This window comes from Amblyraja radiata, chromosome 10 (genome assembly GCF_010909765.2).
Source record: "Amblyraja radiata isolate CabotCenter1 chromosome 10, sAmbRad1.1.pri, whole genome shotgun sequence".
Taxonomy (NCBI): Eukaryota; Metazoa; Chordata; class Chondrichthyes; order Rajiformes; family Rajidae; genus Amblyraja; species Amblyraja radiata.
In genome coordinates, this window is record NC_045965.1 from 2,392,578 (window position 1) to 2,417,547 (window position 24,970).

The 24,970-nt window shown below is 47.3% G+C and overlaps 1 protein-coding gene across 2 annotated transcripts in view; it reads left to right on the plus strand.

The window, feature by feature from the left end:
- Positions 1-24,970, plus strand: part of LOC116977450 (adhesion G-protein coupled receptor D2-like) — a 316,744-nt gene that overhangs the window by 23,394 nt on the left and 268,380 nt on the right. For both annotated transcript variants that reach the window (XM_033027889.1, XM_033027890.1), the window contains exons 7-17: positions 3,769-3,854; positions 4,882-5,166; positions 7,193-7,304; positions 10,744-10,878; positions 14,084-14,189; positions 15,507-15,657; positions 16,718-16,773; positions 18,335-18,461; positions 23,102-23,205; positions 23,665-23,767; positions 24,625-24,778. In XM_033027889.1, the coding sequence (XP_032883780.1) occupies positions 3,769-3,854; positions 4,882-5,166; positions 7,193-7,304; positions 10,744-10,878; positions 14,084-14,189; positions 15,507-15,657; positions 16,718-16,773; positions 18,335-18,461; positions 23,102-23,205; positions 23,665-23,767; positions 24,625-24,778 (1,419 nt within the window). The remainder of the gene's footprint in view (positions 1-3,768; positions 3,855-4,881; positions 5,167-7,192; positions 7,305-10,743; positions 10,879-14,083; positions 14,190-15,506; positions 15,658-16,717; positions 16,774-18,334; positions 18,462-23,101; positions 23,206-23,664; positions 23,768-24,624; positions 24,779-24,970) is intronic.

A 24,970-nucleotide genomic window follows, 5' to 3' on the forward strand; every position in this document is an offset into this window, starting at 1 on the left:
TTCCTTCACATTAATATCCAAGGCTTCATTTTAACCTTCACTGAAAGGCAATGAGCTCAGTCATCACTAGAGGAAGCATCTGCTCTTTCTCTCTCCACATCTGTGAGGGTTGTGGTCTCCTTTTAGTCGCTGGTTCATCGAGTTGCTCTCAGTTCTCTCCTGCGTAGTCTCTTCTTTCTCTTCATATCTAACCTGAGGTTTCATTCGGTGGGACTCGCATCCAAATAATGTTGCGGCTGTTACATGTTACATGAGATTGAACAGGAACTCTGCGGGTTTGGGTACAGAGAGGGGTGCACTTACCTGATGGATCTTGAAAGGGCAGGAGCCGTGGCAAGTGTTGAGATTAGATAGTTCACATTGCGGTAAGGCTTTGCAGTGTGTCCGAGAGAAATGTTTGAGCAAACATTTGAGCAATGTTTATGCGGCTGTTGCCAGCACTTGAGGGTGTGAGCTATAGGGAGAGGTTGAGTAGGCTGGGACTCTATTCCTTGGAGCACAGGAGGATAAGGGGTGATCGTGTAGAGGTGTTTAAAATCATGAATGGAATAGATCATTGATGCACTGAGTCTCTTGCCCAGAGTAGGGGAATCGAGGACCAGAGGACATAGGTTTAAGGTGAAGGGGAAAAGATTTAATAGGAATCTGAGGGGTAACTTTTTCCCATAAAGGGTGGTGGGTGTATGGAACAAGCTGCCAGAGGAGGTAGCTTAAGAAACAGTTAAGGGCCTGTCCCACTTATGCGACTTTTTCAGCGACTGCCGGCACCCGTCATAGGTCGTTACAGGCCACCGAATATTTTCAACATGTTGAAAATCCAGCGGCGACCAGAACAAGGTACAACTCTTTGGGCGACTACTCACGACCATACAGGCTTCACCCTGCGACATGTCGCCAGGGTGTCGCCTGTATGGTCGTGAGCAGTTTCCTAGTCACCCAAAGAGTCGTAGCATCTTTCTGGTCGCCGCTGGATTTTCAACATGTTGAACATTTTCGGCGACCTATGACGGGTGCTGGCAGTCGCCGAAAAAGTCGCGGAAGTGGGACAGGCCGTTTAGACGGGTGCGTGGAAAGGACAGGTTTGGAGGGATATGGGCCAAACGTGGGCAGGTGGGATTGGTGTAGATGGGACATGTTGGCCGGTGTGGGCAAGTTGGGCGAAAGGGCCTGTTTCCACGCTGCATCATTCGATGACTCAAAGGTTATAACCAATTAACCATCACTGAAATTAACCTGCACGAGGAACATAAAATAATAGAGGTTCCTTCATCTGCAATGTATTCAACTGCACAGAGGCTAAAACAAACTGATTAGGGCCAGCTTTGTAGTGAGCTGCAATTCCAGGTCAAGGAACATGCTGATCTTCACAGCCCCGGCTCTTCAGTGAAGAATGAATACTGGACAAGTGACCAAGGAGCTTCAGGTGCGAGGTTCTTTATCAGTCAGAGATTGTGAAAATATACCTTTAGAAAGCAGAATTTACATTTAACAAAAATAGACACAGAGTGCTGGAGTAACTCAGCGGGTCAGGCAGCATCTGTCGAGAACATAGATAGGTGATGTTTCGGGTTGAGACCCTTCATCTTGCTTTCTTGAAGCAGCTCAACTGCCTCTGGATCCAACATTGTAATATACAGTTCCCAACGTGGGGCGTACGCCCCACAGGGGGGCAATTTGATTTTTAAGGGGGGCAATTGAGCGCGACTGAGTTCACTTTTTAAATGATAAGAATTATATATCACCACATGGGGGGGGGGGGGGGGGGGCATCAGGATTTTAGAGGTGATTAGGTGGGGCATGGCCAAAAAAAGGTTGGGAACCACTGGTCTAACCTCTCTGACGTTTCAAAAGCTGCTATTCCGTTTAAAGTTTGTGAGAACATTTTCTACGTTCACGAGAATGAGAGAGTTCTGAGTTTAGTTTAGTTTAGAGATACAACACAGAAACAGGCCCTTCGGCCCACCAAGTCTGCACCGACCAGTGTTCCCCGCACATTAACACCATCCTACACACACTGGGGACAATTATACCAAGCCAATTAACCTACAAACCTGTACGCCTTTGGAGTGTGGGAGGAAACCAAAGATCTCGGCGAAAACCCACACGGTCACGGGGAGAACGTACAAACTCCATACAGACAGCATCCGTAGTCGGGATTCAACCCGGGTCTCTGGCGCTGTGAGGCAGCAGAGTTGTGTTGCTGTTTGTTTCACTCTGATGTTGATTGTTTGAGAGTTAGTGCAGCAACATATGAATATTCTTCAGTGGTTGTTGTAACTGCTTATTTTCAGGGATATTTAGCCTGGGATCGGTAGCAATATTGGTTGTGAATATTGAATAAAGGATTGTGTCATTTTGGTGTGCGTAGAATGTTGACAGCTGGGATGTGAGGACATTTTGAATAAACCATATTCATGTTTTTGAGTTGATGTCTCAGTGTGCCTGATGGGCACCCTTGTGAACATGTCACACAGGGTGCATTCCAGAATCTTCTCGTGCTACAATATTTTATCTGTACTGTGCAACTGATGGTGAAATTACATATGAAAAATTGAGACTGAATATAGTTTTATAAAGAGGTTAGAAGGCGGAAGATAAGAAATTGTGAAATTAGAAATACAGCGTGGAAACAGGCCCTTCGGCCCCACCGACCAGCGCTCCCCACACATTAACACTATCCTACACACACTAGGGACTATTTACTTTTATACCCAGGCAATTAACCTACAAACCTGTACGTCTTTGGAGTGTGGGAGGGAACAAATGATCTCGGAGAAAACCCACGCAGGTCACGGGGAGAACGTACAAACTCCACATAGACAGCACCCATAGTCAGGATCGAACCTGGGTCTCTGGCGCTGGAATCGCTGTAAGGCAGCAACTCTACCGCTGTGCCGTCGTGGAATATAGAAATTATTTCGCAAGATCAACGGACTGAACTGTGTGTGTTGATGGCCGGGAGTATCCATTGTAAATAAGGATGTTGAAATATATATAAAACAAGTGTTACAAAGGCAGAAATAAAGTTTGTTCATAAGAACGAATGTGGGTAAGAGATTTGTTTTTAGTTTAACGTGTGTTTAATTTAAATTTGCTATTAACATAGAACATAGAAACATAGAAATTAGGTGCAGGAGTAGGCCATTCGGCCCTTCGAGCCTGCACCGCCATTCAATATGATCATGGCTGATCATCCAACTCAGTATCCCGTACCTGCCTTCTCTCCATACCCTCTGATCCCCTTAGCCACAAGGGCCACATCTAACTCCCTCTTAAATATAGCCAATGAACTGGCCTCGACTACCCTCTGTGGCAGAGAGTTCCAGAGATTCACCACTCTCTGTGTGAAAAAAGTTCTTCTCATCTCGGTTTTAAAGGATTTCCCCCTTATCCTTAAGCTGTGACCCCTTGTCCTGGACTTCCCCAACATCGGGAATAATCTTCCTGCATCTAGCCTGTCCAACCCCTTAAGAATTTTGTAAGTTTCTATAAGATTATATTAACTCAATGGACTGGCTGTACTATGCGCAGAGAAGAGTTTAATTCTCTCAGTTAGTCTCCTGGCGAATGGACAAAGAATGTACTTGCCAATGTTGTGAAACACTGTTGGAAGGAAGAGTTGCGAGATGATATCTCATGTTACGAGGAATCGAGAAATACCAGGGCAGCTTGCAAATATGTGCACATGGCAATGTTTGATTCCAAATGCTCAAAGGAATACAATCCCAGCAATGTGTTGAACACTCCTGTTATCTGTTTCTTTTTCAGAGGTTTATGAACAAATGCAAGTCTTTACTTCTCTACCTCCCTCTGCATTATACCTACACGTAAAGGAAAAGCCTACTGATGTTTCAGTAAGTAATTGAATAGGGGTTTGTCATTTTCATTCTGTATTATGGTTGTGTTATTAGAGCATGCCTTACTGCTTACAGCATTGCAGTGCACATACACTGGACGTGCGAAGTCGTACACACACACACACACACACACACACACACACACACACACACACACACACACCATCGACGGTCACTCAAAACGAGTATGACTGTCCTCTCATGGAGGACGCCTGTGCGTGACTGTTTAACGTAGGGAGACTGGTGCACAGACAGCCACCCCACGGTCCTTGACAGATCTGGGTCAGGATCCAGTGGCATGGAGTCCAAGACGACCAGAGACCCTTTTCTGCTGCAGCCTTCATCCGTTTTCCCAGCCGTTGTGACGTTCCACTAAAGTCAGCCATCGTCCTCCGCATGTTCCACCGTTGAGGTCTTGGTTGGATTGCTCTTTATCAGGGAACTCCCCCTTGACCTTACTGCTATGGGTGGCCCTACCAGGAGCATAGCTCCAGACGGCATCGCTCTCAGGATCTCAGGTCCACACAAGCTTCTCCACCACGACAAGGTGACAATCCACGGAGCGCGCGCGCACACACACACACACACACACACACACACACACACACACACACACACACACACACACACACACACACACACACACACACACACACACACACACACACACACACTGCCCACACTTCACATGCACACTCTCACACACCCTTGTGCACTTTTTTCACACCCTCATACACACACCCTCGCACGCCCACCACGGCGCGATTATACACACACACTTTACACAGGAACTAACAGGCAGCACAAGAGAACCATGAAGTGTTCATCAGCAAGATGACCACTCCTTGAACGTTCAAATAAAGTGCAACAAGCAGCAAAAGACAACTTGGAAGGCACACTGTCAGCTTGCTTATTTAATGCTATTTAGAGATACTTGTAAGACTATTTGAAACATACAAGGTTAATAATGGAGTCCATGTGGTGACGGTGTATCATTGCATATTACTGTTTATCATTGCTCCAGATGGCAGATTATCTTTTGCTGAACAGAAGTGATTACCCGCGAGATATGATGAGTGCAAATGTCCTTGCCAGTGTGTTAGTGGAAGCCGTGGATGAAAGTGGCCTGGGGCTGACAGCTGCCGACCTGCTGGCTCTGACACGGTTCCTCGGGAATGTTGCTCAGCTTGACTTTGAGGCAGAAGGGAACAATTCAGAAACAGTTCTGAGCTTGGCCACTAACTACGTGAAATTGGCTAGCAAAATGATAGATGCTAAATGTTCCTTGGAATGGCTCATGATATCCGAGGTGAGAATGCTGCATTTTATTATATTATAAAGCACAATAAAATATGTAAAGGGCCTGTCCCACTTACGCAACCTTTTCGGCGACTGCCGGCATCTGTCATAGGTCGGCGAAAATTTTCAACATGTTTAAAATTCAGCAGTGACTCTTTGGGTGACTAGGAGACCTCTCACGACCATGCAGGTGATCCCTGGCGACATGTCGCGGGGTGTCACCAGGGGGCATGTCGCCAGGGGGTCACCTGTATGGTCATGAGAGGTCGCCTGTATGGTCGTGAGAGGTCTCCAAGTCTCCCAAAGAGTCGTAGTGTCTTTCTGGTCGCTGCTGAATTTTCAACATGTTGAAAATCTTCGGCGATCTATGATGGGTGCTGTCAGCCGCCGAAAAGGTGGGATAAATGGGACAGGCCCTTTAGTATCTCGATAATGATGCCTCCACTAGTAAAACGCCAACCTAAAGTACCTCGAGATGAAGCTTATTTGTAACAAAGTTGAAATATATGAATTTTATGAGCACTATTATTTCCTGAAGGAATGTCGGAAAAATTGAAGCTGGGATTGAAGATGGAGCAATAAACAAACTGTTGGAGGAACTCAGTGGGCCGAGCAGCATCTGTGGGGAGGAAGGAAGTGTCCACTTTGCAGTTTGAGACGTGCATCAGGACGGGGAGGGAGGGGAGGAGAAGGAGCAGAGAGTGGGTGAGGGGAGGGGAGGGGCAGGCGAGGGGAAGGTGGGGGTGAAGGTGGAGACGGTTGCTGGAAGGGGAGAAGCAGCAACACAGGCTACCAGAGCTGGGATCTGATCATCAAGAAAGGACCCATTAAGGGAGAGGTGAAGGCCAGATGTGGAGGGGATCCAGTGGGTGGTGGAAGAGTGGAACCAGAATGTGAGCGGGTGGAAATGCATGGCGATGGTGTGTAGGGGGGAGGTGGGACGGGAAACAGAAATGGGTGGATCAGAAGGAGACAGGGTGGGGTCTACAGGAGATAAAGGTTACCAGAAATTGGAAAATTCAATGTTCATTCCATTGGGTTGTGTAGACATCCAGGTGGAAGATGACGTTGGCTCTAGTTTGTGTTGGGCTTCATCCTGGCAGTGTAGAAGATCAAGGACAGTGCGGTGGTTGTGGGAATGGGAGGGAGATGGAACTGGCCTGGAATTGTGTGTGTCAGGCTGCACTGTCGCTGATGGTGGTTGATGTTGGTATATGGTGGAAGTGATTTGTTTGTGGTAAATGCTCTATTCAAACAAACCCTATAGTGTATGAACGTATGCCATTTCGCTGAATACCTCCACTCAGTCGGCCTAAACCTACCCGATCTCCCGGTTGCCAAAACACTTTAAAACTCCCCCTCCCATTCCCACATTGACCTCTGTCCTGGGCTTCCTCCACTGTCAGAGTGAGACCCAACATGAATTGGAGGAACAGCATCTCATATTTCGCTTGGGCAGTATGAATATTGACTTCTCTAACTTCAAGTTGTGCTTTCCCTCTCTCTCCACCCCTCCCCCATCCTAGTCTCCAACGTCTGCCTGTCCCCCTGATTAAATTTAATCTCTTCTGCTAGCTAACAATGATATATTCTGCATTTTCCTTGAACCACATCCCCTTTGATGTCTTGTCTTCGCACCTTACCCGTCCTTATATCTGTATCTCCCTCCTTCCCCGATTCTCAGCCTGAAGAAGGGTCTCGGCCTGTAACGTCACCCATTCCTCTATCCAGAGATGCTGCCTGTCCCACTGAGATCCTTCACCATTTTGTGTCTAATCTTTGGCATCTGCAGTTCCTTCCAACACATCCGTATGGATGTTGTATGCTTTGAAAATTGAACAAAATATAACTTTATAACACATAATATAAAATGGACGGATTAGTTCATGTTCTTCACATTTGTGGCTTAAAAGGATTTGATAATGTACAAGTGAACTTTCGTGACTCTGCATCTGAGTCTCTTCATGGATTTCAAGTGTTGTTCATAAGTGAATGTGTGACGAAATGCTTATATTGTTACTTCTACTTTTCCACAGGTGATCCCTGGTCCATACGTTATAATTCAAAGTGTTGATATGTTGACTGAAAGGCTGTCCAGTATTTTGCTTTCTATTAAACCAAGTATTGTCCTGTCCACAGACAACATCGGTAAGTCTTATTTAGTTTAGTTTAGAGATACAAAGAAAACAGGCCCATCGGTAGACTTGATGGCCTCGAAGGGCCTCGAACAGCCTAATTCGCTAGAATTTAGAAGATTGAGGGGGGATCTTATAGAAACTTACAAAATTCTTAAGGGGTTGGACAGGCTAGATGCAGGAAGATTATTCCCGATGTTGGGAAAGTCCAGAACTAGGGGTCACAGTTTAAGGATAAGAGGGAAGTCTTTTAGGACCGAGATGAGAAAATCATTTTTTACACAGAGAGTGGTGAATCTGTGGAATTCTCTGCCACAGAAGGTAGTTGAGGCCAGTTCATTGGCTATATTTAAGAGGGAGTTAGATGTGGCCCTTGTGGCTAAAGGGATCAGGGGGTATGGAGAGAAGGCTACAGGATACTGAGTTGGATGATCAGCCATGATCATATTGAATGGCGGTGCAGGCTCGATGGGCCGAATGGCCTATTCCTGCACCTATTTTCTATGTTTCTATGTAATTCAGCTCCTTAACTTATCAACGTGAACTTTTGGAAGCAAATTTTGGCCTCCAAGTTTGAACTCTTTCTTTGGAAAGTAAGGCATAGATCAAAGATTGGTATTTTTCTCATTTCACTATATTTAATTGATAGACATAAGATGAACATTTCACTTTCTCATCTAGAGGAGTAAGCAGGACAATCGATCCCCGCACATTAACATGACTCTACACACTGGGGACAATTTACATTTATACCAAGCCAATTAACCTACAAATCTGTACGTCTTTGGAGTGTTGGAGGAAACCAATCTCGGAGAAAACCCACGTAGGTCAGGGGGAGAATGTACAAACTCCTTACAGACAGCACCTGAAGTTGGGATTGAACCCGGGTCTCTGGCACTACCTCTGGCGCCTCCTTGCCGCCTTTTGTGTTATGCTTAGCGATGGAAAGTTGGCATTCTTTTGGCTCGATATAATTTGTCAGAAGAGTAATAATGTGTGTGGTTTCGGGTTGACAGATGTTGGGAATTTTCTCCGATGACTTTCGATTATTTTAATACCAAGTAAAGCGAAATGATACCAAGGTTGTTCACCTCATTATTTTATACATTTAAAGTTGAATAAGGTGGGATATTTTCCAAATATTTTACAGTAACCTTTGAAAGGCTCGGATAGAGTGGATGTGGAGAGAATGTTTCCACTCATGGGAGAGTCTAGGACCAGAGGTCATAGTTTCAAAATTAAAGGATGTTCCTTTAGGAAGGAGATAAGGAGGAATTTCTTTGGTCAGAGGGTGGTGAATCTGTAGAATTCTCTGCCACAGAAGGCTGTGAGCCCATAACTGGATATATTTAAGGCAGAGATAGAAAGATTATTGATTAGTACGGGTGTCAGAGGTTATGGTGAGCAGGCAGGAGAATAGGTTAGGAGGGAGAGATAGATCAGCCATGATAGAATGGCGGAGTAGACTTGATGGGCCGAATGGCCTTCACTTGCCTGAACAAACTTTTGGAAGCTAAATTTGTCCTCCAATTTTAAACTCTTTCTTTGGAATCAAGTTTAGTATTATTCTCATTTCACTACATTTAATTGATAAACATTAGATGAACTTTTCACTTCCTCGTCTTGAGTAAGCAGTAGATATTGCAATATCTTTCATATATTTCTGAACTATCTTAAGTACGTTCCTGCACCCTCTACATTAATCGAGGGACTTGCTAGATTACAGATGTCTACACCTGTCATATGCTTCCTTATTTTCCTGATCAATACTTTGTCATCCAAGATTCCCTTACCTTGCTAGATCTTGCTTTTACCGTCACTGTTCAGTTTTTTATTTACTTTAGCGCGGCCACACCGAGCCCTCGTCGACCAGCGATCCCTGCACATTGACACTGTCATACACACACTAGGGACAATTTAACATTTATACCAAGTCAATTTACCCACAAACTTTTTCTCACAGAGAGTTGCGAGTGTGTGGAATTCCCAGCCCTGTCAGAATAAAGAATGGATCTTAGCAGCAATGGTTTGAATCAAGTTTTCTTGAATTGGACTGACAAAAGAACTTAGTTTAACAGAAGTGCATCATGTATCTACCTCAGCTAAGCCCCTTGCAATAAAGCGATTCCAGTTCATGTTCAGAATGTTGGAATTCTCCACTGCTGTCACCCTGTCGGTTTTACACCATTCTGCCTGGTATCATTATTCCTGATTGCCGACTTGTGATGGGCCGGGGAAGAGAGGAAGGTCCCTCCTCCCACTCCCTCTCCCCCCACTCCCTCTCCCCCCACTTCCTCTCCCCCTGCACCCTCTCCCCCAGCACCCTCTCCCCAGCACCCTCTCCCCAGCACCCTCTCCCCAGCACCCTCTCCCCAGCACCCTCTCCCCCCGACTCCTTCTTCCCCACTAACTCCCTTTCCTCCCTCTCCTCCCTCACTCTCCCTCACTTCTTCCCCATGCCGCTCTTCGCCCCCCGCTCTCCCCCCCCGCTCTCCCCCCCGCTCTCCCCCCCCGCTCTCCCCCCCGCTCTCCCCCCCCGCTCTCCCCCCCTCTCTCCCCCCCGCTCTCCCCCCCCCGCTCTCCCCCCCCCGCTCTCCCCCCCCGCCTCTCCCCCCCGCTCTCCCCCCCCGCTCTCCCCCCCGCTCTCCCCCCTCCTCTCGTCCCCCCCTCTCTCTCCCCCCGCTACTCCCCCCCCCCATCTCTCCCCCCCCGCTCTCTCTCTCCCCGCCCTCCCTCTCTCCCCCCCCCCTCTCTCTTCCCCCCGCTCTCTCCGATCCCCCCCCCCTCTCTCTCCCCCCCCTCTCTCTCCCCCCCCCCCTCTCTCCCCCCCTCTCTCTCCCCCCCCTCTCTCTCTCCCCCGCTCTCTCTCGCCCCCCTCTCTCTCCTCTCTCTCCCCTCTCTCTCTCCGCCCTCTCTCTCCTCTTCCCCCCCCTCTCTCTCTCCCCCCCCTCTCTCTCCCCCCCCCCTCTCTCCTCCCCCCCCTCTCTCCTCCCCCCTCCTCTCTCTTCCCCCCCTCTCTCTCGCCTCCCCCCTTCTCTCTCTCTCTCCCCCCCCGCTCTCTCTCCCCCCCGCTCTCTCTCCCCCTCGCTCTCTCCCCCCTCTGCTCTCTCCCCCTCTCCTCTTCTCTCCCCCTCGCTCTCTCCCCCCCCCTCTCTCCCCCCCCGCTCTCTCCCTCTCCTTCCCCTCCCCCTCTCTCAGTCCCCCCCCCACCTCGCTCTCTCCCCCCCCGCTCTCTCCCCCCCCGCTCTCTCCCCCCCTCGCTCTCTCCCCCCCGCTCTCTCTCCCCCCTCGCTCTCTCTCCCCCCTCGCTCTCTCCCCAGCTCTCTGCTGTACAGTAATGGCCAGCCAGTGGAATATTCTCTGCAAAAGTCCAGAAAAGACGGTTTAGGATGAGCCTCAGGGAGAGAAAGTGTACAGTATTGTGCATGACATTTCCTGTTTTCTCCTTGTAGATGTGCAGATGAAAGCCAGCCGACTATCCAGTGTGGAAGCTGGTCTTGTCTACAAACCAACGTGTCTTTCTGCTCGGGATCGAGTGGATGAAATCCAGGTTCCTGGTTCTGAGATGTCTCGACTTCTCACTCTAGGTAAGTGATACCGAACATCTCAATCCAGATCTCAAGCACGAGTTTTAACCAACTTAGTGAGGTTCTTTCTGTGGAGTTTCAGCCACCAGCAGCTGGTGGAAAGATACTACCTTGCATTGCCAGAGTTGTAGTCAGTCCAATCACATTATAAATCAGTCAGTTGATAGCCAATAGTCAATTCCCAGGGTGAGAAGGGACTGAGGATGGGCAATGAACGCTGTCATTGTTGATGTCTAAACCTCATGAATGAGCAATGAAAGAGGTTGAGAGGTTGAGGACTATTTATGTGTTCGTTAGGTTGGCTTTGGATTCATTTATCTTTGACTGCAGTAAATTGGTAGGGGTTGAAAATGTTACAGTGGAGAACAGTGGAGGGTGCCATGGTGGCGCAGCGGTAGAGTTGCTGCCTCACAGCGCCAGAGACCCTGGTTCGATCCTGACTACGGGTGCTGTCTGTACGGAGTTTGTCCGTTCTCCCTGTGACCTGCGTCGGCTTTCCCCGAGATCTTCGATTTCCTCCCACTCTCCAAAGACATACAGGTTTGTAGGCTAATTGAAGATAACACATAAAGCTGGAGTAACTCAGCAGGACAGGCAGCATCTCTAGAGAGAAGGAATGGGTGACGTTTCGGGTCGAGACCCTTCTTCAGACTCATTGGCACAGTATAATTTTAAATTGTCCCTGGAGTGTGTAGGACAGTGTCAGTGTGCTGGTCAGTGCGGACTCGGTGGATTGAAAGGCCTGTATCCGCGCTGTATCTCTAAGCAAAACTAAACTAAACACTGCTGGAGTATAGAGGCTTTGTTGTACTTCAGGGCAAATAGTACAATGTTGAGGGACGTAGCTAGTTTACTAAGTACTGGTTTAATCATCCTTATTAAATATGTTGGCGTGCCAACACATCTATACATAACTAAAATTCTGATCTTGTTACCTTCCGGTTTGTGCGGTCTTTCTATTTGCGCAAAAACGGTTCGCGATAGCGCCACAATTTTTTGCCAGTTCAATCACCGTTCTCCTATGCTGCAATTGCACCAAGTTTCGTTCCGAATGGTTGAATGTCGTAAAAGTTAGCGAAGTTAAAAAATTCTTAAAAGCCATGCGTGCGCAGATCGATCTCTTCTCCTGCCGTTCAATGCCATGCGGATTAGTCTCTTCCCCTGTCACTCACTGGGACGGTCCGCCCCTTCCGGCACCATCGCGTCTTTACTGGAGCTGAAGATGGCCGGCGGAGGTTTCCAACTGGATACAATTTTTGGATGGACCCGATGCAGCCCAGCCCCAAGCAGCCCAGCCCCAAGCAGCCCAGCCCCAAGCAGCCCAGCCCCAAGCAGCCCAGCCCCAAGCAGCCCAGCCCCAAGCAGCCCAGCATCGGAGACCTGACCGGACCCAAGCCAGCATCGGTGACCCTGCCCAGCCCAGGGTCGGAGATGTCGCCAAACGGAAAGCGGAGGAGAACGACCAGCGACCGGCGCCAGTAGTCCCCATCGCACCGCCAATTCCAGCCTCTGGTCCCCCTCGCTGGCTCCTCCCCGCCTTCCCCATGATGCCCCCCTCTCCCCCATTGCTCTTCCCCATCTTTTCTCCAAGCTTACTCCCCCCGCCCACATACCCCTCTCTCCTCACAACTCCCCCCCTGCCCACACCCCCCCACTCTCATCCCGCCCATACCACCCCTGCCAACAACCCCCCGCCCCTACACCCTCCCACCCACACCCCCACGCCCCACACCCCCCCCCCGCCCCCAACCCCCCCCCCCCGCCCACACACACACCCCCTCAACATGCACACCCTCCCCCACACATCCCTCCTTCCCCCCCCACACCCCTCCTGCCCACATACACACCTCCTCCCCCACCCCACACACCCCCGCTCCCACAACCCCCCATCCTCCAGGCAGCAACCTGGGCCACTGACCTAGTCATGGATTCAACTGAGTACATCAATTGGGGACTTCAAGCTGTGAACCCTGTTGTTCTGACATTAAATCTTAAAGCTGCCTGAGCAACAATGGGCACCAAACTGCAGGATTACGTGAAGGTGCAGTTGTATCACAGAAGGAAACCAATGTCGTCTGGGCGATGTGTGACCTCAGGTCCACCCTAGGATCTGAACTGCTTCGGGACTAAGGATGGGCAATGAACGTTGACATTGTTGATGTCCAAACCTCATGAATGAGCAATGAAAGAGAGTGAGGAATATTTATGTCAGAAGGATCTTTGAATTCATTTATCTGTCTTGACCTGAAATGTCACCCATACCTTCGATCCACAGATGCTGCCTGTCCCATTGAGTTATTCCAGCATTTTGTGTCTATTATTTATCTTTGACTACAGTTACCAACCACTAGCATTCTCTACATCAGTTTAAGTTTAGTTTACTATTTCACATGAACCATAGAAGCATAGAAAATAGGTGCAGGAGGAGGCCATTCGGCCCTTCGAGCCAACACCGCCATTAATTGTGATCATGGCTGATTGTCCCCAATCAATAACTGAGGTATAATAAAAAGCTTTTGTTGCGTGCTAACCAGTCAGCGGAAAGACTATACATTATTACAATTGAGCCATTAGATACCTGATCAGGGAATAACATTTAGTGCAAGGTAAAGCCAGCAAAGTCCGACCAAGGATAGTCCGAGGATCACCAATGAGGTAGATAGTAGTTCAGGACTACTCTCTGGTTGTGGTAGGATGGTTCAGTTGCCTGGGAAGAAACTGTCCCTGAATCTGGAGGTGTGCATTTTCACACTTCTATCTCTTTATGCCCTGATGGGAGAGGGGAGAAGAGGGAGTGGCCGGGCCGCGACCCGTCCTTCATCATGCTGCTGGCCTTGCCGAGGCAGCGTGAGGTATAAATGGAGTCAGGTTAGTTTGTGTGATGGTCTAGGCTGCGTCTACAATTCGCTGCAATTTCTTGGGGTCGGATGAAGTTGTTAACCTAAACCAAGCTGTGATGCATCCTGATACATTCTGGTAGGTCCAGTGGTGCTGGTGACACAAGGAACTGCAGATGCTGGAATCCTGAGCAAAGCACATAATGCAGGAGATACTCAGCGGGTCAGGCAGTATCTGTAGGAACTGATCCTCTCCACATGTTTTGTGGTGGTGTTGTGCTGCGTTATAAATGATTGTTATTCCAGGTAAATGCTGCAATCATTGTTGGCTGTTGCAAAGTGAAATACTGTGTTTCTTTCATTTCTAGGGTACAATGAATTGATATTTATACACGTTTACTACCGTAGTGTAGAAAATCATTTGGCACCTCACAACGTAGACTCTGTATTGGTGGCCGGAAGGAAAGAAAAAAGGTAAGGTTATGATTATAAATAATGCAGAACAAATTTGTTAATTCTATCATTGATGATTTTAAAAGTGAAATAGCAGACTGATTTGTAACTAAGTAAGTTTATTGGCCAAGTATTCACATACAAGGAATTTGCCTTGGTGCTCCGCCCACAAGTAACAACATGACATACAGTGACAGTTACGAAAACACTAAACATTAATAATAATAAAACATTAATGATAAAACACCATTGATCAAGCATGTGAATCAACTAAATACCAGATCAAAGGGAGGCTACAGATTTTTGGCTGATGAGTAGAGCAACTACTCGTGGATAAAAACTGTTTTTATGTCTGGCTGTGGCAGCTTTGACAATCCGGAGTCGCCTTCCAGAGGGAAGTGATTCAAAGAGTTTGTGGCCAGGGTGAGAGGGGTCAGAGATGATCTTACCCGCTCGCTTCCTGGCCCTACAATATCAACTCGCTTCCTTATCACTACAATATCAGGAAAAAACAGCCAAATACAGCCTAAGCTGGGACCCGGAGTAAATGTATTTACAGCTGAAGTGAGGATGGTTGAAAACTTCAAATTCCTAGAAGTCCATATCGTCAACAACTTCTCCTAGGCCACCCATATAGAAACAATGTCCGAGAAAGCACACCAACGCCTCTACTTCCTTAGAAGGCTAAGGAGGTTTGGTATGTCCCCTACAACTGTCATCAACGTCTACAGATGTGCCAGAGAAAGCATTTTATTAGGACGCATCACAGCTTGGTTTGGTGACAGATCCATCCATGAGCACATGAAATTGCAGCGAATTGTGGACGCAGCCCAGACCATCACACAAACCAACAAACCAACTGTCCCTTCCATTGACTCCATTTACACCTCACGCTGCCTCGACAAGGCCAGCAGCATCATCTACACCCTGGCCACCTCACTTTTCTCCCATGAGACAAAAGTTATAGAAGTGTGAAAACTCGCACCTCCAGATTCAGGGACAGTTTCTTCCCAGCTGTTATCAGGTAACTGAACCATCCTACCACAACCAGAGAGCAGTCCTGAACTACTATCCACCTCAATGGTGACCCTTGGACTATCCTTGATTGGACTTTGCTGGCTTTACCTTGCACTAAATGTTATTCCCTTATTATGTATCTGTACATTATACATGGCTTGATTGTAATCATGTATTGTCTTTCCACTGTCTGGACAGCACTCAACAAAAAGCTTTTCACCGTACCTCGATACACATGACATTAAACTAAACTGAACTATTTTATTCATTGCAAATTGAAACGCAGTGAGTTTAATGGGTCTAACTGTATAACTTTTGCAGTGAAAGCAGCCGATACAACGTCATCTATTATGATTCCAATTTGCAAGCAAGCCAGCTTCAAACAGCTGTAATCTCATCGACTGTACGTGATCCAGTCAGAGCAAGAAACATCCCCACAGCTGTGCAATACTCTCTGTCACATCGCCCTGTGGTAAGCAAACTGAGACTGGTCTTCAAAATGAATAATATTTAATAATAATAAAGGTTATAGTTCTGGCCGATTGGAATAGCTGAACCTTTGGTTGCATGCATTCCGTTCTCGGATAGATTTGATGATGTGTGCAATGGCAGGAATGATAGAGGCAGATAGGGGTGGTATCAGTCGGCAATCAAAGGCAAAGGCAATGATAGCCCCATTCCCACCCCCTACCTTCTCCCTCCCACCACCAATCTCCGCATATATAAAACGTGAGGTGTTCATAAGTAGAATTAAGGGCCTGTCCCACTGTACGAGGCAATTCAAGAGTTCTCCCGAGTTTACCCCGATTCGAACTCAGAGAATTACGGTAATAGCCGCTCGTAGGTACTCGGGGCTATCGTGGACATTTTTCAACATGTTGAAAAAACTTTACGAGCTTACCATGTTTCCCGAGTACCTGCCGTTAGCGTTACGAGCCGCTAAGAGACATCCCGAGATCCGATGTGCCCGCTACGTACATTCTACCTACTTACCACAAGTTTGACTTTTTTTTTTTTTACTCGGGAGAGCTCTTGGGTAAACACGTACAGTGGGACATGCCCTTTAGGCCATTTGGTCCATTAAATCTACTCCGTCATTCGATCATGGCTGATCCATCTTTCCCTCTCAACCCCATTCTCCTGCCTTCTCTCTATAATCCCTGACATCCGCATTAATCAATAGACATGCATGAAAAACCACAATTAAGGAGAGAATAGAACGTTTCTTAAATTGGTTACAAAACAGGACTGGAGCATGTAGATCAACTTAATGCAAATTTAGCCTGGAATATTGTAAATGAGCTTCAACATTTTTATCATTGTAAAATCACAGAATTTTGAATTATTTATGGGGATTATAACCAGCAGGTAAATTCCATTTTTAGGTCCATATAAGTCAAATAAGCAGCATCCAACTAACAACTCATTTACGGGTCAATGTTCTGAGATTTTGGAGTTCTTTCAAGTGTAAATGAAACTTGGCACGCAGCTTGCCCGGTTTGACTATAAACTGTTTATCTTCTCATTTTAAGGTTGGATTTTCGAAATTCGCCACCCCTGCATGTGTGTTTTGGAATTTCAGTCTTCAGTAAGTACCAGACTTTGGTCAGCACAGATTATTGTTTTCAGTGCAGATTTAACAGGGATCCACAGCTCATTTTTCTGCATCATTCCTGGGCTTCACTGTAGCTGATCAATGTTCAATCTAAATCTGTCAACAATTAGTGCCCAAGGAATGGTTCACCCAAGTAATCTGGGCAGGAACAAAGGGATTTTTGATCGGCAATGACAGGGGAGGGAGTTTTCATAAGCATCTGCCTACTGTTCACCTATTGCCTGCCATTGCTTTGTTCTGCCCCTCTTCTCTTCCCATTTCCTTTGGCTCTCCCCTCCAAACAGTGTTAAGAAGGGTCTCGACCTGAAATGTCACCTATCCATGTTCTCCACAGATGCTGCCTGACCCACTGAGTTACTCCAGCACTCTGTGAAACGTCACCTATCCATGTCCTCCAGAGATGCTGCCTGACCCGCTGTGAAACGTCACCTATCCATGTTCTCCACAGATGCTGCCTGACCCGCTGAGTTACTCCAACACTCTGTGAAACGTCACCTATCCATGTCCTCCAGAGATGCTGCCTGACCCGCTGAGTTACTCCAGCACTCTGTGTCTATTTTTGTTTTTCTACATTTGCTCAAGTCATTAAAATCGTTGCTGTGAGAATAGACCAGATTTTCCTATCCAATCTTTTCTTGCCGTGAGCAAATAAGGGAAAGCATATAGTTCCAATTGAACTGGGACCACTGGAAGTGGAAGAGGAGGAACAGAGGGTGACTTTTCTCCTGTGTGGGACGGAACTGCAGATGCTGGTTTACACCGAAGATAAACACAAAATGCTGGAGTAACTCAGCGGGACAGGCGGCATCTCTGGAGAGAAGGAATGGGTGATAGGGGGGTTGAATTCCCCCATCCTTGTTCTCTGACCAATCTGACTGTCTTCCTGATTAAATGTTATCTTTGTATGCTTTGTTGCCACCTTCCTCTAGCTAACAATGATCTATTCTGCATTTTCCTTGATCTTATTCCCCTTTAAAGTCTTGTTTTCACACCTTACCCTTCCATATCTTTGTGTCTCCCTCTCCCCCTGACTCTCAATCAGAAGAAGGTCTTAGCTCGAAAGGTCACCCATTCCTTCAATCCAGAGATGCTGCCTTTTCCACTGAGTTACTCCAGCATTTTGTTCCGCTCTTCAGAGTAAACCAGCATCTGCAGTTCCTCCCCACATAGGTCTATGACCTTCCTGATTCTGTGACATACGGGTTAATTTATCAACTTAAAGGGCTGCCAGGGCTGTTACTAAATGTTAGTTACTAACAAAGAGGCCCAACATTTAATAAGATTCTGGATCAGCGCTTGTCAAGGCACCTAGGCTGTGGAGTAAGTGCTGTAAATGGAATTCATATCGATATGTGGACATTAGGAGCTGTTCCTGTGCTGTAAGACTCTATTTCAATATCAATCTGCTTCACAGTTAACTATTAATGTAACACCGCGTTTGCCTATTAAAGGTGTGCTTGATTATCTGAAACTGTTTGGTTTTGACATTGCGGATCTGCTGTGTGTGTGAATGTATTAATTCCGTTTCTTTCAGAGACGGCCGTTTTGTCGGATGGTCAAGTCAAGGTTGCCACGTGATCCGGGCTGAGTCTGACATTACCGTCTGTTTCTGCAGCCACACTACTAACTTTGCCGTGTTGATGCAGTTCACAGAAATACAGGTCTGTTTACGGACGAACAAAGCATTCTCACACCATCCCAAGAAACAACCCAAACACACAGGTTGCCATCTGGTTACAGATTGGGTCATGTCATAGAGTGATACAACGTGTAAACAGGCCCAACTTGCCCACTGCGGCCAACATGTCCCAGCTACACTCGTCCCACCTGCCCGCGTTTTGTCCATATCCCTCCGAACCTGTCCTATCCATGTACCTGTCTAACTGTTTCTTCAACGTTGGGCCAGTCCCTGCCTCTGGCAGCTTGTTCCATACACCCACCACCCTTTGTGTGAAAAGGATAGCTCTTAGATTCCTATTAAGTCTTTTCCCCTTAACCTTAAACATATGTCCCCTGGTCCTCGATTTACCTACTCTGGGCAAGAGGCTGTGCATTTACCCGATCTATTCCTCTTATGATTTTATAAGATCTCCCCTCATCCTCCTGCGCTCCAAGGAATAGAGTCCCAGCCTACTCAACCACTCCCTGTAGCTCAGACCCTAGTCCTGGCAACATCCTCGTAAATCTTCTCTGTACCCTTTCAATCTTCACAACATGGGAAGTGTGGGAACTTTACTTTCAATTTGAAAGATAGAGTGACAATAGACAATAGACAATAGGTGCAGGAGTAGGCCATTCGGTACTTCGAGCCAGCACCGTCATTCACTGTGATCGAGGCTGATTATCCACAATCAGTATCCCGTTCCTGCCTTCTCCCCATATCCCCTGACTCTGCTATCTTCAAGAGATCTATCTAACTATCTCTTGAAAGCCTCCAGAGAATTGGCCTCCACTGCCATCTGAGGCAGAGAATTCCACAGACTCACAACTCTCTGTGTGAAAACGTTTTTCCTAATTTCCGTTCTAAATGGCTTACCCCTTATTCTTAATCTGTGAGCCCTGGATATGCACTCTCCCAACATCGGGAACATGTTTCCTGCCTCTAGCGTGTCCAACCCTTAATAATCTTATAAGATAACATCTCATCCTTCTAAATTCCAGAGTATGCAAGCCCCAGCCGCTCCATTCTCTCAGCATATGACAGTCCCGCCATCCTGGGAATTAACCTTGTGAGTCTATGCTGCACTCCCTCAATAGCAAGAATGTCCTTCCTCAAATTAGGAGACCAAAATTGCACACAATACTGCAGGTGTGGTCTCACAACGGCCCTGTACAACTGCAGAAGGGCCTCTTTGTTCCTATACTCAACTCCTCTTGTTATGAAGGCCAACATGCCATTCGCTAGCTTCACTGCCTGCTGTACCTGCATGCTTACTTTCAATGACTGATGAGCAAGGACCCCCCAGATCTCACTGTACTTCCCCTTTTCCCAAAATGACACCATTCAGATAATAATCTGCCTACCTGTTTTTGCCACCAAAATGAATAATTGCGTCTGCCATGCATCTGCTCACTCACCTAACCTGTCCAAGTCACCCAGCATCCTCATAGCATCCTCCTTACAGTTCACCCTGCCACCCAGCTTTGTGTCATCTGCAAACCTGCTAATGTGGACAGGATATTTCCACCAGTGGGAGAGTCTAGGACCAGAGGTCATAGCCTCAGAAGTAATGGACATTCCTTTAGGAAGGAGATGAGGACTAATTCATTTAGTCAGTCGGTGGTGAATCTGTGGAATTCATTGCTACAGAAGGCTGTGGAGGCCGTCAATGGATATTTTTAAGGCAGCGATAAGACAGAATTCCTCCTCATAGGCTCCAAAGCCACACTCAGCAAAATCAATAACCCCACTCTCACCATCGACGGCACCACTGTCTCCCCATCTCCCCAGGCCCGCAACTTTGGCGTGATCTTTGATTCCACCCTCTCCCTTGAGCCTCACATCCGCCATGTCATTAAAACCTCCTTCTTTCATCTCCGCAACATCGCCAAACTCAGACCCTCTCTCACACCGCCTGCTGCTGAAAGACTCATCCATGCCTTCATCTCCTCCCGACTGGACTATTGCAACTCACTTCTCCTTGGCATCAGCTCCACCTACATCAACCGACTCCAACTGGTCCAGAACGCAGCCGCCCGACTCATCACCCACACCAAATCCTGGCATCACATCACTCCAGTCCTCAAAAAACTTCACTGGCTTCCCATCTCCCACCGGATCACCTACAAAATCCTGGTCCTCACCTACAAAGCCCTCCACCATCTGGCCCCCCCATATCTCACTGACCTCCTCTCCCCCTACCAACCCTCACGGTCCCTCAGATCCACATCAGCCGGTCTCCTCTCCATCCACAAGTCCTACCTCCGCAGTTTTGGGGACAGAGCCTTCTCCAGGGCAGCTCCCAGGCTCTGGAACTCCCTCCCCCAACTGATCCGCAATTCCGTGTCCCTCACCATCTTCCAGTCCCGCCTCAAGACCCATCTCTTCACCTCTGCCTATCCTTAGCCCCACGTCCCCGTCCCTTTTCATCTGTGCATTAATTGCCTCATATTGTGTTTTGTATTGAATTCTGTCTTTACTTTGTGTACTAGTCATGTCTCTACTATTTATTTCATTCCCCTTACATGTTTTTCCTCTACATGCTCAATTTTTGTAAGGTGCCCTTGAGACTCTTGAAAGGCGCCCATAAATAAAATTTATTATTATTATTATTAGATTCTTGATAAGTGCGGGGTTATGGGGTTATGGGGAGAAGGCAGGAGAATGGGGTGAGAGGGAGAGATAGATCAGCCATGATTGAATGCTGGAGTAGACTTGATGGGCTGAATGGCCTAATGCTGTGCCTATGAACCATAATCAAAATAATGGTGTTAGTCGATCTGTAGTGCACAAATATTGAGATTTGTGCGTGATAGGTCCGGTTAGGAAAGTCTTTACGCTTTGGAAACAGAGCTCATCTTTGTGTCTCAATGGTGTTGATGATTTGTCAGCAGAGAGTTTTACTGTCCAGCATCAGTCCTGGAGGTCCAATGTCACCAGCGCATCAGTTCCACATATTTCACACCGATCAATATGGAGGTCTTTGTTGGTGACAAAGTGGCAAATGCGATTAAAAATGTTTGCTGCATGATGTAAAGCTGCACTTCCCACATTTAATGAAGTTTGAAGCATGAATGAGGATGAACTATGTTGACAACACCAGTTTATCTACACACATCGATTGATTTTAGAACAATGTGCTGTGAGACTCAATATCAATCTGCGGATTTTTTATTTCTGTATGATTTCCTTGCACTCATCATGAAATCTTTCACAGTAAATCTACACCAACATTTCAGGTATTTTAATGGTTCCAAATTATTTGTTATTGCATTTAATTTTTTTTATAAGTTGGCCACATTGTGTGAATGCCACAGTTTACAAGGCACTTACACACATTAGTATCATTTGAATCAAGGATCAGAGAACATTTGTTTGAGGCAGGGGTTGGCAACCTGCGGGCCCCGGGCCGAATGCAGCCCGTAACCCGGAATCATCCCGCCCGCAGGCAGATTTTTCCCCCCGTAATCATCCGGCCCGCCAAGCGGCAATTGCGGCTGATTGCGGCTGATCGCGGCTGATCGCGGCTGATCGCGGCCGAACGGCGAGCTCTGGCTGTACTGAATCCTGCGCAAAGCCGCCGGCACGGCCGCGCACCTTCTGTGAACACATGATTTGATGCCTGCCATCCGGAGCGGGATGAGGGCGGATCCATGTGTACACGTGATAGATGTGGCCTGCCATCCGCTCACAGACATGCATCCTGGCCCCTATGCAGAACAAGGTTGCCCACCCCTGGTTTAAGGTGAAGGGGGCAAGATTTAATAGGAATCTGTTGGATAACTTTTTCACACAAAGGGTAGCGGGTGTATGGAACAAGCTGCCACAGGAGGTAGTTGAGGCAAGGACTATCCCAACGTTTAAGAAACAGTTGGACAGGTACATGAATAGGACAGGTTTGGAGGGATATGGTCCAAACGCGGGCAGGTGAGACTAGTGTAGTTGGGACATGTTGGCTGCTGTGGGCAAGTTGGGCCGAAGGGCCTGTTTCCATGCTGTATCACTCTATGAGTCTATGATTCAGAACTCTCTGATGATTGACAATGTATAGGTGCTAAGCAAGCGAAGAGGGTGCAGTGGGAGATGTTTGGGCAAGGATTTAGCAGAGTGTGAATTTTGAGGTCCTTCAAAGGATGTAGGACAATGGGATAGCATGTGTGTCAGTCTCTGCTCGCCTCCCATTTACCATGTCTCAAGGGGCACAATTGTGATTAAAAGGACATGCGTGCTGGTTTTGTTTAGTTTATTAATGTCATGTGTACCGAGGTACAGTGAAAAACTTTTTGTTGCATGCTAGATACAGGATAAAGCGTACAACATGCAGTGCAAGATAAAGTCTGATTAGTTCAAAGGTCTCCAATTAGGAAGATGTTAAGTTTGTGGTAGGATGGTTCAGTTGCCTGATAACAGCTGGGAAGAAACTGTCCCTGAATCTGGAGGTGTGCGTTTTCACACGTCTGTACCTCTTGCCTGAAGGAAGAGGGGCGAGGATGGAGTAACTGGGAATTGACGTTCTCATGTGTATTTATCTCTGTGTGAATGATATGGAATAGTAAAAACTCTAAATCGGTGACCACTGCATCATATTTCTTCAAATGAACAGTTTATAGAATATTTATACTCTTCTTGTGTTCTGTACAGTGGGGTGTGGAGACTGAGACGGTTTTAAACAAACTGACATTCATTGGATCTGGAGCCTCTCTCTGTGCCCTGGTGGTGACTTTGATTCTTTTCACTGTGCTGGAGTAAGTATTTGAATAGGTTTACTTTTTGTAGGTAGTTTAGTTTAGAGATACAGCATTATAACAGGCCCTTCGGCCCACCGAGTCCGCTCCGACCAGCGATCCCCACACATCCACAATACACGACACACACTAGGGGCAATTTACATTTACACAAAGCCAATTAACCTACACACCTGTACGTCTTTGGAGTGTGGGAGGATTCCGAAGATCTCGGAGAAAACCACATGCGGGCCACAGGGAGAACGTACAAACTTCGTACAGACAGCACCAGTAGTCGGGATCGAACCTGGGTCTCTTGTGCTGTGAGGCAGCAACTCTACCACTACGCCACCATGCCACCCACCTTCAATAATTTCTTCTAATTTGTTGTACATTGAAACGATCGGAGTCATTCAGATAATTTACTTCAGGCAGCAACAATGGCAACTGAGTGTAATTTGTGTCTGTTTTAATCTCCAGTATTCCAAAGTCTGACCGGACTTCCATTCACAAAAACCTGTTTGTGGCTCTGATTGCAGCACAGATGGTGTTACTGAGTAGTGACTCGGCAACAGACAGTAAGGTATGTCGAGCCTCCTATACCCCTACTGCTCTTAGAGGGCCTTCAAGCATGGGCATGTGCAAGGCATTTTATATTCTGGTCACCACCACCATGTTATGTGGATCAATTTGTCCTGACCTGAAATGTCACCTATCCATGTCTCCAGAGCTGCTGCCTGACCCGCTGAGTTACTCCAGCACTCTGTGATACGTCACCTATCCATGTTCTCCAGAGATGTTGCCTGACTCGCTGAGTTACTCCAGCACTCTGTGAAACGTCACCTATCCATGTTCTCCACAGATGCTGCCTGACCTGCTGAGTTACTCCAGCACTCTGTGAAACGTCACCTATCCATGTTCTCCAGAGATGCTGCCTGACCTGCTGAGTTACTCCAGCACTCTGTGTCTTAATTTGTCCACAGCGCTGTTGCTGATGTTACCAATATTTTACCATATAATTTGGGGGATCACGGGAGGGGGGGGTGGAGGTGGGGGGATGGCGGGGATGTGCGGTGGATGAACTTTGTTTGTCTGTTCTATACGGGTGTAAAAGGCATTGAGCTGATGCGGGGAGAAGCTCCATTGCCAGCGATGGTCCCGGAGTTCGGCCTGTGTCCCTGCCATGGTAGTCAGACTCTGCATAGTCGCCCCATAACCTCCTGATGAACTGAGCCTCCAGCTTGATCTGCAGTTACGAACATTGAACATAGGATGGACAGCACAGGAACGGCCCCTTCAGCCCACAATGTCTGTGCCAAGTTAAACTGATCTCATTTGCCTGCGCATGATCCATATTCCTCCATTCCTACACTTCCATGTTTCCTATCCTAAAGCCCCTCTGCTTTAATGAGAAACCTAATCAGTTGCATCTTTTTCCAGACTGCATGTACGGCAGTCACTGCTCTTCTGCATTTGTTCTTCATGGCCGCATTTGCATGGATGATGGTGGAAGGGCTGCTTCTCTGGAGTAAAGTCGTCACCGTCAACTTGAGTGAAGAGCGGAGGATGAAATATTATTATTTCATCGGATGGGGTAGGTTACTCAAAGGCTGTACGTGTGTAGCAAAGTTTCCCAACTTCGCGGCATAGAGTAATACAGTGTGGATTATGTGCCCACATGTTCCCAGCTACACTGGTTCCACCTGCCAGCATTTGGGCCATATCCCTCCAAACCTGTCCTATCCATGTACCTTTCTTAAACGTTTGGATAATTCCTGCCTCATCT